Source organism: Solanum verrucosum, unplaced genomic scaffold, assembly GCF_900185275.1.
Source record: "Solanum verrucosum unplaced genomic scaffold, falcon-dt-bn FXZP01000061.1, whole genome shotgun sequence".
Taxonomy (NCBI): Eukaryota; Viridiplantae; Streptophyta; class Magnoliopsida; order Solanales; family Solanaceae; genus Solanum; species Solanum verrucosum.
Window position 1 is genome coordinate 112,211 of NW_026020483.1, and position 17,106 is coordinate 129,316.

General features: G+C 36.3%; 1 protein-coding gene across 1 annotated transcript; it reads right to left on the reverse strand.

Moving 5' to 3' along the window:
• Nucleotides 1–274: 274 nt before the first annotated feature.
• Nucleotides 275–1,846, reverse strand: LOC125809514 (uncharacterized). The gene is made up of 2 exons (XM_049489132.1): nucleotides 1,112–1,846; nucleotides 275–892 (listed from the first exon to the last, which is right to left on the reverse strand). The coding sequence occupies exons 1-2, from the start codon at nucleotides 1,844–1,846 to the stop codon at nucleotides 275–277; spliced, it is 1,353 nt and encodes a 450-aa protein (XP_049345089.1).
• Between the last annotated feature and the right edge of the window lie 15,260 nt (nucleotides 1,847–17,106).

A 17,106-nucleotide genomic window follows, 5' to 3' on the forward strand; every position in this document is an offset into this window, starting at 1 on the left:
TTCAATTTTCTCCCCTTTTTGGATAGGGTTTAATTCTGGCCTAATTTTCATTTCTTGCAAATTTAACCGAGTTTTAATTGTGTCCTTGGTCTTTCCTTTGACATTCATGATTGTCCCCATAATATTATCACATATTTTTTTGAATATGCATTACATCCAAATTATGTCGCAACAAGAGACTCTTCCAATATAGAAGTTCAAAAAAGATACTTTTTTTGTTCCAATTATCCTTTCGATTTTCATGTGATATCTTCTTCCTTTTTTTTGGATCCTTTTATAATTGTAGCCCTTCAAGATCCTGCACTTGATTAAGTATCTCAATACCAGAATGCATTTGTGATGGGGGTCTTCTCTCCTCTGTACCATCAAATGACTTCTTCTCATTCCTCCATTTGTGATTATGAGGAAGGTAACGTCGATGACCCATATAACACTGCTTCTTACCATTAGACAATAGAGTTGATGAAGTGTCTTTATTGCAACATGGACATGCCAATATTCCTTTTGTATTCCATCCAGATAAATTTCCATATGCTGGAAAGTCATTGATGGTCCACAACAAAGAAGCATGCAACTTAAAATTCTTTTTAGCTAACGCATCATAGGTCTCAATACCAACCTCCCACAATTCCTTCAATTCCTCTATTAAAGGCTGAAGATATGTATCAATTGCATTTCCTGGGCCATTTGGACCAGGAATAAGCATTGAAAAAATAATTTTTTCTTGTTTCATGCACAACCAAAGTGGTAAATTATAAGGAATAAGAACCACATGCCAAATGCTATGTGAGGTTTTTGAATTTCGGAATGGCTGAAATCCATCACTAGCAAGTCCAAGTCGAACATTATGAGGCTCGACCGCAAATGAAGGATGAATTTCATCAAATGACTTCTATGCCATTGAATCAGCTGGGTGCCTCATTATTCCATTATCAACTCTTTTATCCGTATGTCATGTCATAAGAGTAGATGTCTTTGTAGACATAAACAACCATTGAAGTCTAGGCTTTAAAGGAAAATAGCATAAGCTCTTTGATGCTATCCTTTTTCCTTTTTTATTCCTTGTTTCCCCGCTATATGTATCTATCTTCCATCTAGACGCCCCACAAACTTTCCAAGAATCGAGTTGGCTATCCTCCTTCCAGTATAACATGCAATCATTAGTACAAGCATCAATCTTGTTATAAGAAAGGCCGAGTTCTTTGATTATCTTCTTTGCCTCATAGTATGAGTTTGGCAAATTAGCGCCATCAGGCAACAACTCTTTCAACATTTTCAATAACATTGTAAATGACACATTACTCCAACAACCCATACTTTTGATGTGAAGCAATTTAATCAAAGAGGAAAGCTTTGAAGCTTTGGAATTTTGATATAGTGGCTGCTCGAAATCCTTCAATAGGCTGTAAAATCTTTTTGCTTCAACATTTGGTTCTTCCTCAAGTAAATCATCACCATTAGCGTGTGTAGTTCCTCCATCAAGATTAGGGTATAAATCTCTCAATAGTTCTTCTACTTCATCCTCACTCTCACATTCTTCTACTTCAACACCATCTCCAAATGCAAATTCAAATTTGGATTCAGATTCCGACAATGGCTCACCCAAACGTTCTCCATGGTAATACCAAAAAGTATAGTTCTTAATTATTCCAAATACTTGCAAATGTGTCTCAACCGTTTTACGAGTTCCTAAATTTGTATTGTAACATTTGACACATGGACATCGTATTTCATATTCTTCTCCTGTTCTTTCAAAAGCATAATCCAAAAATATTTGCACGCCTACTAAATAGGTTTCATCGAGCCGATGGTCCACTAGTTGCATCCATTGCTTATTAGGATCCATAACCTTGAATAGTACATAAAAAGCTAGATTAAAAAAGATAAAGGATAAGAAAAATACTAAGATCAATACAACTTGTTTTAATTAGATGCACAAAACAGAAATGTGTATTATGATTGATACACCACTAGTTAAAACTTATACTATTTGTCTAAAGACATTATTCATGGTGTTTCATTTAACTCATCTTAAGATAAGATAAGATGGAGTATATAATTATATGATAGGGAGGATTATTGTACAACTCACTAAAATAACTCGTGACTTTTTGGATTCCAAAAATGAATGAAATGCAATTTTTAACAAAGAATAATAATTAGATTGCACTAAGAAACATAAAAGATTACTCATCTTAAAACATGTAATCTTCTATAGCTTTGTACTTATACAAAATAGTCATTTGTTATTAAAAAAATTGTGATTAAAAAGTCTTGGCTCATAACTAACTTCTCATAAAGTTAAGAATGACTTAGTCGCATCCTCAAACAAATGCATAAAGAAAAAAATCAATGTTCGTCAGAAGTTTTTTTCAATTGCAGCAGATGGGCAAACCAGTGTTGAGATTAATGTGTGTCAAGGTGAAAGAGAGTTTGTACAAGATAACAAGTCTATTGGAAGGTTCTGCTTGGATGGAATCCCTCCAACTCCCAGTGATGTTCCCAGATTGAAGTGAAATTCGACATTGATGCCAACAGTATTCTTTCTGTCACGTCTACTGATAAGGGTACAGGAAAGAAGCAGGACATTGCTATAACTGGTGCTAGCACTTTGCCCAAAGATGAGGTACAGTTATTAGATCTATTATTTTTGTTACTTAATAGAGGACATTCTTTTAATATTAGTGTTTTATCAACTGACATCTACTATATTTCAAGTATATTAGTGTGATTAAATTCCTAACAAGATACAAATACCATCCCATGATCTTTCCTCGCACCTTGTTCAAGTATTGCAGAATAATTTAAATTACTGGAACTCAAAATGAGGATTACCTCAGGTAGGTTTTTTAAAACTACTTGCAAATACTTTATGTTAAAATAACATTAGACAAACATTGTCGTTTTGTTCAATTTACCAACAGAAGTTTTGATTCAAATCAGTGGAGTATACACCATGATATGACGATTACATTTATGCCTACTGATTAGGAGCCATCCTACGTAGTGGTATATATAAAACTAGTATGTTATTCATGAAACAATGAGTTTCTTAAAATTTTATATGGACTCTATATGAAATATGAATCTTGAGAAAACTTTTAGGGAAAACTGGTGGTGGCTGTTATGCAGTAAGTCATTCTTCAAAACAATATATGAGACGCTCAACTTGTACAATCAACTATGGAATTGAACTACCATTGGCTCAAGGAATCAATTTTGGCTAGTGAAATTGGTGCAGATCCACCCGTTTCGCTCATGAATTCAGCCTGTAAGGTGTTTATGATTGACACACACAAAACACTATGATATACTTTAAAAGAGGAAAAGAATATGATCGATTCCTTAGACACACACAAAACACTATGATATACTTCAAAAAAATTGACCAGCTAATCTCAAAGATGAAGAGTAATTCAAACAAGTATAGTATATCTCGAACAAATCAAATATAGAGAAGGAGAAAAAATCAGCTCCCAAAAGAGGAAGCTTACCAGAAAGTTGAACAAACAGAAAATAGCTAGTGATTCTGTTTTACAAGAACAGAAAAAAATATGGTGCAACTATTGAAAAATCTTGAGTTTTCCAAGTTTTGAAACCCAAATGAAACTATCGTTGTTTCTACCTACTATGTACATCATATACAAGAGCTAATTTGCATCAGTTTTCTATTGCTTTCTTCATTGTTCATCAGCTCGCGTTAATTTAATCGTCAAAATATGATCGATTCTTTAGGCACACACTATACACTATGCTATAAGAAGAAAACAATCAACAAATTAAATTTAGAGAAGGAAAAAAACTCATAGAAGAGGATGCACAACCGATATACAAGTAGACAGAAATAATAGAACCAATTAGAACAAATTGAAAGAATGTTTTAAACAACTATTAGAATGCATCTTCTTGAAAGTTATGAAGCTTTCCAATTTTCAGACCCAAACGAAATTATCACTCATTCAATCTTCTATGTGAAGCACCACATGAGGTCAGTTTGCATAAGTTCTATTGTGTTTTACATATTTCAGCAGTTTCAGACCCAAATGAAACTATCTTTTTTTCACTTATTCAGTTGTAACATTCTACAATCACTTGTCTCACTTGCCCTATTAGTAGTTCACTTGTAATTCATAACAATTTTTTCAACTTGAATAGAACACTCTCTATATTATCTCTTAATATTGTTTTAGCTCATTGAGTTGTTAGTGCCTCTTTTCAAGTTTAGTTCATCATTATTTATCTTTAGGAACACATACTTCTTTAAGGACTGATCGATCCCCTTCACTTTTGGCATCATATCACACTACGAAACTGAATCTTTTTTAAGAAAACGATCATTATTTAGTCTTAGAGAACAAGAACTCAAACAAGACGAGTTACAACTCAAACAAAACAAACAACAAATCAACTGTACAGAAAAAATCAAATCAAATCGTACAAGTGGAGGCATACCTGAGATCCGAGTGAATAGAAGATATATATTGAGTGGAGATCACTGCTAGGAAGACCTCTGCTTTCTCTGTTCTGAGAAAACAGAGATGAAACACTGATCAATGAGACCTGGGTTACGTTTGCTGCTAGGCAGACCTGTGCTTTCCCTGTTTTGAGAAAACACAGATTTTTAGTAGAGAGCTACGTACACTAAGATCGTTGTAAGGAAAGCTGGTTGTTAGCTAGGGAAGATCACTGCTAGGGTTCTTTTTTATTTCATTGAGAAACAATAACTGAAGCGTCTTTTCTTTGTTTTCTTTTCGTTTTAGAATTTTAATGAATTGATGATTTTTTAGGCGGCTAATTTTTTGGTGAAAATATGTTCCCGCCTTCCAATATATTTCTCAAGACCCAATTAGTTTTAATTTGGGATGAGTTACTACTTTTTCTAGAGACCACATTTAGAACCTTCACAATAACATATGAAATTAAAGACCGAAATAAAATCTCGTTCCAATATATGTACTTTCTGAGACGGGATTATTAACTCGTCCCTAAATATTGGTCTTAAATAAAGCTGTTTCTTGTAGTGTTTCTCGTCTAATGGTGCGTGCTCAACGAATAGAGGAGGAGAAAATTAAGGAAAGATCTAGGGAGACAATTGTAACACCCCATATTTTAGTTAGTTGAACTAGTGAGTTCTAGAGTCTTTGGAAAGAGTTTTGGTGTGTCATATGAGGGTTAAAAATCAAGATAAATGGTTCCCGTACTTAGAATGACATGTTTAGGGGTTAAACTTCCGGGTACGACTCCCCAAGGACCACCCAAGGGGTCTTTGGGCAGGACCCCAAAACAGTCCCCCAAAACTGTCAAAAAGTGTGATTCACGGTTGCAAACCACGCTCAGTAGACTGATCTACGCCCCATGGTTCATGGTCGTGGATAAGGCCTGAGTTTGCCTGCAAAATATGAGTCTCTGACCCAAACCAAGACACCAAAACACAGACAGTAGATCAATCTACGGTCTGTGGATGGTGAAGTCGTGAATGCTGCCAGTTTTCAGCATTTTAGTTTTAAGTTGGGTGTTTGGGGTTTGATTAGTTAATTAATTAAGGGCTTAGGGGGTCGGTTAGATAGTTAAATAACCACCTATAAATAGTTAATATACCCCTAAACTAATCACTTTAACTCATTCATCTAAAGACCCCCAAATTACTCCCCAAGAAATCCCCTCTTTAGAAGAAGAAGAAGAAGAAGAAGAAGAAGAAGAAAGGAAGTTGGGGCAGCAGCATAGGGAGATTTTCACCATTGATTCAAGCTTTGTTTGGGGCTTTGATTGAAGGTATGTGAAGCTTATTCATCCATGGGTTCTTCCACCCATGGAGCCCCCTTAGAAACCCCCTAATTGTGAACTCAAAAACCCAATTCTAGCTAGGGTTGTGATTGCATTGTGGGTAGGGCTTGGGTGTGATTCCAATCTAGTGGATATCACCCAATTATGATTGAATTGTCTTTGTTTAATGATATTATGATGAATTCATGTGATTTATATGATGAACCCTAATCTAAATTGATGAATGTGATTATTGTGGGTTGATCCCATTAGAGGCAAAATTGAAGGTTCTAAAGTGATCTTCCTATTTCAATGTCTTGAATACTAATTGATGATAGTTAGGATTCTAATCATGAATTGAACTAGACTTAATTGAATAGGAATGATCTTGACTTGTAAAGTTGGAATTGAACCTTTATGATCAAGTATGACTGGAATCACCTTCTAAGGAACAATGTGATTGAATAGCTTGTAATTTAGACATGGATCATGATAGAATGAAGTTAAGCTTGAAAGTAGGGTTTCTAGCCATCATTGTTAGGGCTTTGGGGGTAAAGTCAATATGATGTGATCTTGTGGTGTAATTCTCTTCCTCTTATACACTTAGACATGAATATGCTAGGAGATTCAAGTTCTCTCACATAGAAGGATTCTAGATTGACCTACTAACCTAAAATGAATCAAAGCATCTTAGACTAGAATAGCTTGAAGTTGTGACATATGATCCCTTCATGTATAGCTTGGCTTAGTAGGATAAGACCAAGGTTGATACCTTAGGATGATGAGCAATTCTCTCCTACGGGATAGCTTGACTTAGCATTGTAGAATGCATGTCATGGTAGCATGAGTTAGTAGTAGTCATGGTAGCCTAGGATTGAGGATTTATACTCTCCTATGGGTAAGCTTAAACTAGCATTGTTAGGATGCATTGTTGGTAGCTTGACTTGGTTTGGCCAAGACCATTTCATGGTAGCTTTGGGATAGAGGACTTAGACTCTCCTAAGGGTAGCTTGACTTGCCTTGTAAGATGCATTTAAATGATATATTGAGCTAGGATTAGTCATGGTAGTTTAGGGTTGAGAATCACACTCCCCCTATGGATAACTTGCATTTGTCATCTAGTACACTTGTAAAGGTAGCATGACTTAGTTGGTTTAGGACTATTTCATGGTTGCTAGGATAGGACACTTGTACCTTTCCTAGACTATCTTGGACTTTCATGTTAGTGTGTATTCCAAGGTAATTACCTTAGCTTAACCTAGTTATGTTAGTAAGATGATAGCATGGTCTAGCCTATTAGGGGGTTATTCATTGGTAGCCTTGAATAGAGGTAAATAAAATAGAGGGGTTAGTCCCCAGCTAGTGAACCTTCATGATAGTCTAAATGAGTACTTAGTGTGGGTAGTAGTATGGGATGCTATCCATACATTGCACAAGTATGGCTTAAGGCTAGGTATGAAGGGTTCCCACGCATAGTATGACTTAGCTAGGGTTGTTGCCATAGTTTCCTTCCAAGATATGATTGACTAAGGTGGTAGGTTCCTTTGTCTATATGAAGTAAGCTTATGGTAAGACCAAAAGTAGGGTGAATATGACTAAGATGATTTCAAGGCTATGCTTAGTGTGAAGGGTAGTATGGGATGCCTTTCATGCATTGCACAAGTGTGTCTTGAGGTTCCTTAGAAGTATGGTGCCCTTATGGTATAAATACTTATGACTTAACCATGCACATATACTATGATTAAGATGACTAAAAAAGGGATACTTGGCTTGGGTGGTATTATGATGTTATTCTTGCTTTGCACTTGTATACTTTTGAGGTTACTTGAGAATGGTACTATTATGGTAATGATGACTAAGAGTCAATTATGTTGATATGATTATGACTTATCTCCTATGCTTATTAACTATGTCTTATGTTGACTTATGTTTATGTGAAGCTTATGTTGGAGACCATGCTATGACTATGATGATTATGTTATGACTATGTTATTATCTCTTATGCTTATGTCTTATGTTGACTAACCATTTGAGATGCTCTTATGATGTTGTGTTAGCTTTCATACTTAGTACGTTTTGTACTAACGCATATTGTCTAAATTCTAACCAAATGTAGGGTTAGAGGCTTGAGTTGCTTTGAAGGCTAGAGTTTCAAGGATTTAGAAGAACTGAAGAATTCGTCAGTCCTCATAGCTTCGAGGACAAACCCTTTATTTCCTTATGTCATTTCTTTATGTTGTTAGACTTTGTATGGGCTGCGTCCCAAAGACTTTTATTCATGAATTTAAATATATGGCTTGAGACAAAGGTTCTAGTAAAGTCTTCCTCTTGATTTTATGAAATAAGACATTGTAAAAGTTTTAAATTTTCCCGTATTCTCTATTATTTTATGTTAAGAATGTGCTAAGGGCTTGTATGCGACCCCTTTGGGGTCAAGTATGACGTGTTACGACTAGGGTTGCTCTTGGGTCGTGACAACAATGAAGGCAAGGACCAGTGATGGTGACTTTTCACATTCAAAGTCCGATGTACATGGCTGTTCTAAGTTTCGACAAAGGTTTTCCAGCAAAGTTTCCTCCAATGCCACTCCTAAATTAAACAAAGATAGGTTTTCTAACCCTAAGCATGAAAGAGGTAATGGTGGTGGATTTTCATCGACTACTTGTACTAAATATTAAAGGAAGCATGAGGGTACATGCTTAGCCGGTACGAGTGGTTGTTTCTGTTGTGGTAAGAGTGGTCATAAGATAAGGGATTGTCCATCACTTCAGATCAAGTAAAGAAAAGGTAGGAAAGCTCCACCTAGTGGTTGGGGTTCAATTGCTCAAAAGCAAAACCGAATCTATGCACTTCAGACTCGTCATGAGCAAGATGGTTCTCCTAATGTGGTGACCAGTATGTTAAAAGTCTTCCATCTTGATGCTTATGCTTTAATTGACCCCGGTGCAACCTTGTCTTTTATGATACCATATGTGGCTATGAGGTTTGATATTCTTCTAGATGTATTTCTAGACCCTTTTTCTGTCTCTACTCCTATTGGTGAATCTGTTGTGGCTATCAGAGTCTATAAAAATGTCTTGTATCCTTATCCCATAGAGTCACTCATGTTAATCTTGTAGAGCTTGATATGTTAGATTTCGATGTAATCCTTGGTATGGATTGGTTGCATTCTTGTTATGCTTCTATTGATTGTAGAACCCGAGTAGTCAAGTTTCAATTTCCAAATGAACTCATTCTAGAGTGGAAAGGGGGAAATTCTATGCCTATGAGTCAGTTTGTTTCTTGTCTTAAAGCTAGAAAGATGATCTCTAAAAGTTGCATACAACATCTCTAAAGGTTGCATACAACATCTCTAAAGGTTGCATACAACCTACTTTTGAGTCGGTCCCCATTGTTAATGAGTTTTCGAAAGTGTTTTCCGATGATCTACCCAGTGTTCCTCCCTAAAAGTAAACAGACTTCTTATTGACCTACTCCCATCTATGCAACTTATTTATATTCCTCCTTACCGAATGGCTTCTGCAGAACTGAAGGAATTAAAAGATCAATTGAAAATTTTCTTGGATAACAGTTTAATCTGACCGAGTATCTCTCCATGGGGTGCTCCAATTTTGTTTGTTCGAAAGAAGGATGGTTTACTCCGTATGTGTATTAACTACCAGAAATTGAACAAGGTTACCATCAAGAACAAGTATCCTATCCAAAGATAGATGATTTGTTTGATCAATTCACGGAGCAAGCTACTTTTCTAAGATTGACCTCCGATCGGGTTATCACCAATTGAGGGTGAAGGAGGATGACATTCTGTAGATGGCTTTTCAAACTAGGTATGGTCATTGTGAGATTTTGGTGATGTCCTATGGCTTGATAATACTCAGGCCACATTTATGGATTTGATGGATAAGGTGTTTAGACAATATCATGATATTCATGTTATTGTGTTTATAGATGATATTTTGATTTACTCAAGAAGTGAAAATGAGCATACATATAATTGAGGATTGTGTTGTAAGTTCTCAAGGACCAACAACTTTTTGAAAAGCTTTTTAAATGTGAGTTTTGGTTGAGATCTATGACCTTTCTTAGTCACATTGTTTTCGGAAAGGGTATTGAAGTAGATCTTAAGAAGACAAACACGATTAACAGTGGGCCTAGACCTCAACCCCTTTCAAATATTTGATGTTTGTTGGGTTTTATGCGTTATTATAGAAGGTTCGTTAAAGGGTTTTCTTTGAATTCCTCTCTATTGACCCAAAAGAATGTTAAATTCATATAGTCTGAACCATGTGATAAAGAATTTACAAGAATTGAATTATAGACTTACCTCTGCTCCAGTGTTGACTTTACCGGAAGGATCCGATGGATTTTTGATTTATTGTGATGCTTCAAGATTGGGTTGGGTTGCGTTCTAATGCAAATTGGGAAAGTCATTGCCTATGCTTCAAGACAAGTTAAGATTCATGAAAAAAACTATCGTACCCACAATTTAGAATTAGAGGTGGTAGTGTTAGCTCTAAAGATTTGTAGGCATTACTTGTACAGTGTTCATGTTGATGTCTTTATCAACCACAAAAATTTGCAATATGTGTTGAAATAGAAAGATCTAAATCTTTACCAAAGAAGGTGGATTGAGTCACTAAAGAACTATGACATGAGTGTGCTCTATCACCCCGGCAAGGTGAATGTGGTGGTGGATTCTCTTAGTTAAGTATCAATGATAGTGTTGCTCACATTGAATATGGTAAGAAATAGTTGGTTAGAGATGTTCATAGATTGGCCCGATTGGGTGTTCGGTTCATTGACGCTACCAAGGGCGGTGTTATGGTACATAATGGTTCAAAATCGTCCTTTGTGTTAGATGTGGAATACAAGCAAAGTCTTGATCTGAATGTGGTTGAATAGAAGGAAGCAGTGCTTAAAAGGTCCATAGAGGCTTTCTCCCAAGGGGGAGATGGTTTGCTTCGCTATCAATTTCTCTTGTGTGTTCCCAATGTTGGTAATTTGAGGGGGAATATTTATCAGAAGCCCATAGTTCTTGATATTCCATTCACTTGGGAGCCACCAAGATGTACCGTGACTTACGAGAGATCTATCGGTTGAATAGGATGAAGAAAGATATTGTGGAATTTGTGGCTAACTGTCCTAATTGTCAACAAGTGAAAGTTGAGCATCAAAAGCCGGAAGGTTTGTCCCAAGATATTATCATTCCTACTTGGAAGTGGGAAGATTTGAATATGGACTTTATTGTGGTTTACCCCGCGACAACAAAACTCGATTTGGGTTATTGCGGATAGAATGACAAAACATCTCATTTCATACCCGTCAAAGTTTCTTATTCAATGGAGGACTATGCTAAGTTGTACTTAAGAGAATTGGTTAGGATGCATGGACTTCTCTTATCCATTATCTCTGATCGAGTAACCCAATTCACTTTTCAGTTTTGGAAATCTTTTCAAAAAGGGCTTGGTACTCGTTTTAAGCTTAGTACAATCTTTCATACACAAATCGATGGGAAAGCAGAGCGTACTATCCAAATGTTGGATGATATGTTGAGAGCTTGTGTGATTGACTTCAAGGGTAATTTGGATGATCATTTACCTTTTATTGTGTTTGCATATAATAATAACTATCATTCAAGCATTGGTATGGCTCCGTTTGAGGCTCTATATGGTAGGAGGTGTAGTTCTCCTATAGGTTGGTTTGAAGTGGGTGAAGTTGCTTTGATAGGTCCTGAATTGGTGCACGAGGCCATGGAGAAAGTTTGGCTTATTAGAGAAAGGTTGAAAACAACTCAAAGTCGACAAAAGTCTTTAGCCGATGTTAGAAGAAGAGATCTTGAGTTTGAGGTAAATGATTGGGTTTATTTGAAAATTTCACCCATGAAGTGTGTAATGAGATTTAGGAAAAGAGGGAAGCTTAGTCCCCGATATGTGGGCCCAAATCAGATTTTGAGTCGTATTGGTAAAGTTGCTTATGAACTTGATTTGCCTAATGACTTGGCATCGGTGCATCATGTCTCCTTATTGAAAAAATGTTTTGGAGATCTAACATCCATAGTTCCCTTGGAAGGTTTGGGAGTTAAGGAGAATCTTTCTTACGAAGAGGTGTCACGACCCAGGGGTATACCCTAGATGTAACATGGAACATAGAACCCCGAAGGACTCCATCTAAGCAACTTAGCATATCATAACATAAGGTACAAGAAAAGTGCAGAAATTTTAAAACATTTTCCATACAATCAAAGTCTTTATAAAAGCAAAGCGGAAGTCTTACTACACTTGTCTCAAACCATCTAAACCAACTTTGAATAACTCTTGGGACACAACCCATACAATAGTCTCTAAACATAAAGGAAATGGTGGCTTTATCCTCGATGCTATGAGGACTCACAAAGTCTTCAACTTGTTGCTCTTCTAGAAACCTATCCTCAAGAATGGAACTCAAAATCACTGAACCCTACATTTGATGAGAATGTAGGCAAGAATATACGTTAGTACAAAAGTACTTAATATGATAGCTAGCATAACATAAGGGTCAGTGAACATAAGCAATATGCCATAATCATAAGAGATGCTTTAAGAAACATAAACTATAAGCATAAGAGACAATAACATGGTCATGAGCGTAATCTCCAACATAGGCATAATATAAGCATTAGTCAACATAAAACATAGTCCATATACATAGTCAATACTTAGACCTTCATATCATAAGAAAACCCCTTCATACGTATCCTCCAAGTATACTTGTGCAATGCATATATGAATGAGACCCCATAATCCCATCCATGCTAAGTATCCCCTTTGGATACCATAATCATAATTACCATCTTATAGTCTCATCCTTAGATTAATTCTAATAAATAGGGGAATCTTCACCTTTAGTCAACATATGAAGGATGGCAACTATAGCAACAATCCAAGCTAAGCATATAACATATGAGGGAAACACTTCATAATTAGCTTCAACTAATACTTGTGCAATGCATGGATAAGACCCTATAATCCTACCCATACTAAGTACCACTTTAGGCTATCATACTTAAATGTTTTCTATTCATTATTACTAGACTACTAAGGATTAGTACCCTATTAGGCTAGACCAAGCTACCAAAGGAATAACACCATACTAGGCTAGACCATGTTACCACGGAAGACATACTATCATGCAAGTCCAAGCTATATAAGGAAGTGTACAAGTGTTCCATCCTAGCTACCATGAAATGGTTTGGCTTAACCAAGTCATGCTATTATTCAAGTATTTTATGAAACTATTCCAAGCTAACCTTAGGGAGGGTATGATATCTCAATCCAAGGCTACCATGAAATGGTCATGGCCTAACCAAGTCATGCTACCATGCAATCATTTTGTGATGCTAGTGCAAGCTACCCTTACGAAGAGTATGATTTCTCTATCCTAGGCTACCATGAAATCTCCTAACTCAAGCTACCAAGCTTGGTATTATCTTACCAAGTGAAACTATTCATGAAGGGATCTTATAGCACAAATTAAAGATATTCTAGTATAACATGTTTGATTCATTTTAGGTGAGCAAACCTTTCAACCTTAAATCATTATATGTGAGAAAACCTTTCACATCATGTTCATTATGTGTTCATGAAAATATCCTTTCAATTAACACATCTACATATCATAATCATTGACACTTCACTCTCAAAGTGTTCATAAAGCATTTACATAGGTTCTAAAAGAACATGTAGAATCTCCTACTTCTGTAATCTAGGTCATTTAGGTAAAGGCCTTCCACAACAACCCTATCTATTAGTCTACCAATTTTATGCAATCTATCTCATCATATTAGACTTACTCAAAAATCCCTAACATACATTATTCACCATATTAGCTTTACTGTCAAAGCTTTGCCTCTTACAATCTTCATACATATCTAGATCACAAGACATTTTAGTCACATGCTTCATTCTTAAGCAATTCTAGTCATAATTCACCATAAAAGGCTCAATCTCAATCATTACAAGTCATGATCCATCACATATACATTATTTTAATTCAATTCATGTTTAAATTCTTCTATTCTTGAACAATTAATATACATGTCATCAATTCTAGAAGATCATCTATGTATCCTCAATTTCCCTTCACAAGGCATAAACCCACATTACCTAAATTTCATCAATTAGACTAGGGTTAACCATGGAAAACATATAATTTAATCATAATTTCATGATTCACTACTAATTCAATCATAAGCAATCAATATCCACTCAATTGGATTAATGCTCAACTTAACCACAATATTGGAAGGAACCTTAACTTGGATTGAGGATTTCATCTTCACAATTGGGGGAATTCTAGGGGGCTCCATAGATGGAAGTAACCATGGATGAATAAGCTAACTTACCTTGATTATAAAGCCTTGAAATATTGAAACAATGGAGGAATTTGACCAAGCTTGACCCTCTTCTTCTTCTTCTTTTTCTTTTTCTTCTTCTTTCTAGAGAGAGAATTTGTTGGAGGGTATTGGATCTCTTTTGGTGAATTGCAATAATGATTTGGAATCACTTAATTAAGGGTCTAATAGCTTTATATAGGTAGTATAAATACTAATAAAACGATACCACTTAATAACTAATTAATTCTATAAATTTCCCTTAACCCGCAACTTAACCGACCTTAAGACCAAGACTGCCTCACCCATGAGACGACGCCCACGGGCGGTGGGTGGACCCACATGGAATGCTGGTCATTCGTGGGTGGTGGTCTGTAACTGAAATTTTGGGGTCTTGACCCACGACCCCTCACCCACGGGGTATGGGTCCATCTACTGGTCGTGGATTCCTTTCGTGGGTGGCAGTTTTGGGGAAGGTTCTAAGGTAGTTTTAGGGTCCTTCTCAAGGACCCTTGGTTGGTCCTTTGGGAGTCCTACCTTAACGTTTTAACCCCTAACCCTTCATTCCAAGTATGGGAAGTCATTTCTACGACTCTAACCCTTACGTAAAGCTCTAGAACCCTTACATAAGGCTCTAGTTTAGCTTACTAGTTTTCGGGTGTTACGATATCTCCCCCTTGGGAACATTCGTCCTCGAATGACGATTCTAAACACTTCTTAAAGGAAATGACTCTAGACTAGTAGCCCATCATGAATGCAACACATTTAAATGCACACAACCAAAGAGGAAAACTTCAACTCCAAGCTAAACATACTCAAGCAACACAAGGGAGTAGGAACTACATTGAGCAAACCATTATGCATGAAATCTCATAAATAATCATGTCCAATGAGGAACTACCATCTCCAAGATAAATCATGCTCAACATATACTCATGGAGCCTATATGCAATCTATATTCAAAGTATGCATCCAAGGAGGAACTCTCAACTCCAAGCTAAGACATGCTCATTAAATCATCTCATGAAGTTCTATAGGCAACTCTACTCAATGAACTACAACATGAGGAAAACTAATGCACATAAATAATCTCTAACAAGATTTAAGCTCTTTCATGAACATGCATATAGAAGTATCATGGCAACACATAAACACACAATGGCCTTGCTATTTAAGCACACCATCTCACCCTTGGGAGTAGGCCTAAACGGACTCTCTAAGCACCATTCATACTAAAGATAACTTGAAAGTCTAACATACTAATTCACAAAAGACCAATCAATAACAGAATCTAATAAAGCATAAATCACATACTGGTAGCAATATTTGGAGGTCACTCTTGTTCATTTCTAGCTTGATGAACATAAAACCTATTCTTATTTTGAGCATTCTCATCCGGACCACTAGTGGCAACTTGCTTACCCTCTTTTCTCTTAGCCTTTGCCTTTGGACAATCTCTCACCTTGTGGTCACTTTCACCAAAACAAAAACAACCCTCTCTACTGGCCGAACATCTACCCTCATGCCTCTTTCCACACCTAGCAGAAGTAGGCCATAGGGACTTATTGCTAATTCCTTATTGCTTAGGGTTAGACACCCTCTCTTCCTTATACTTAAAAGAATTAGAAGCACCTTTTCCGAAAAACCTTTGTCGATTCTTAGAGCGACCATGTCCATCGGACCCACCATGAAAAGACTTATCATCTTCCATTCTAGACCTTTTTTTCTCCCTAGTTTTCTCTACTAGATGTGGTTTGAGACATCCTAGAACCATTCTAAACCTTGTGCTCTGATTACCAAGTGTTTCATGACCCAGGGGTACACCCTAGATGTAACATGGCACATAGAACCCCGAAGGACTCCATGTAAGCCACTTAGCATATCATAACATAAGACATTAGAAGAGTGCGGAAATTTTAAAACATTTTCCATACAATTAAAGTCTTTATAAAAGCAAAGCGGAAGTCTTACTACACTTGTCTCAAACCATCTAAACCAACTTTGAATAACTCTTAGAACACAGTCCATACAATAGTTTCCAAACATAAAAGAAAAACATAAAGGAAATGGTGGCTTTATCCTCGATGCTATGAGGACCCACAAAGTCTTCAACTCCTTTCTCTTATAGAAACCTATCCTCAAGAATGGAAAATCGCCCAACCCTACATTTGATAAGAATGCAGGCAAGAGTATGCGTTAGTACAAAAATACTAAATATGATAGCTAGCATAACATCATAAGAGCATAACATAAGGGTCAGTCAACATAAGCCATTTGCCATAATCATAAGAGTTTCTTCAAGAAACATAAACTATAAACATAAGAGACAATAACATGGTCATGAGAATAATCTCAAACATAGGCATAATATAAACGTTAGTCAACATAAAGCATAGTCCATATACATAGTCAATACTTAGACCTTCATATCATAAGTAAACCCCTTCATAAGTAACCTCCAAGTATACTTGTGCAATGCATGAATGAGACCTCATAATCCCATACATGCTAAGTATCCCCTTTGGATACCATAATCATACTTACCATCTTATAGTCTCATCCTTAGCTTAATTCTCATAAACAAGGGAATCTTCACCTTTAGTCAACATATCAAGGATGACAACTATAGCAAAAAAACTAGCTAAGCATACAACATATGAGAGAAACACTTCATAATTAGCTTCAAGTCATACCTGTGCAATGCATGGGTAAGAACCCATAATCTTACCCAGACTAAGTACCACTTTAGGCTATCATACGTAAATGATTACTATTCATCATTTCTAGACTACCAAGGAATAGAACCCTATTAGGATAGACCAAGCTACCAAAGGAATAACACCATTGTAGGCTAGACCATGCTACCATGGAAGGCATACTATCAAGCAAGTCAAAACTATACAAGAAAGTGTACAAGTGTTCCATCCTAGCTACCGTGAAATGGTTAGGCCTAACCAAGTCATGCTATCATGCAA

Excerpts from the sequence above, each read along its gene's own strand:
- LOC125809514 (XM_049489132.1), bottom strand. The coding sequence starts at position 1,846 with ATGGATCCTAATAAGCAATGGATGCAACTAGTGGACCATCGGCTCGAT. Across the intron at positions 893-1,111 it reads GCCAACTCGATTCTTGGAAA|AAGTCATTTGATGAAATTCA; the intron begins GTTTGTGGGGCG and ends TCAATGGCATAG.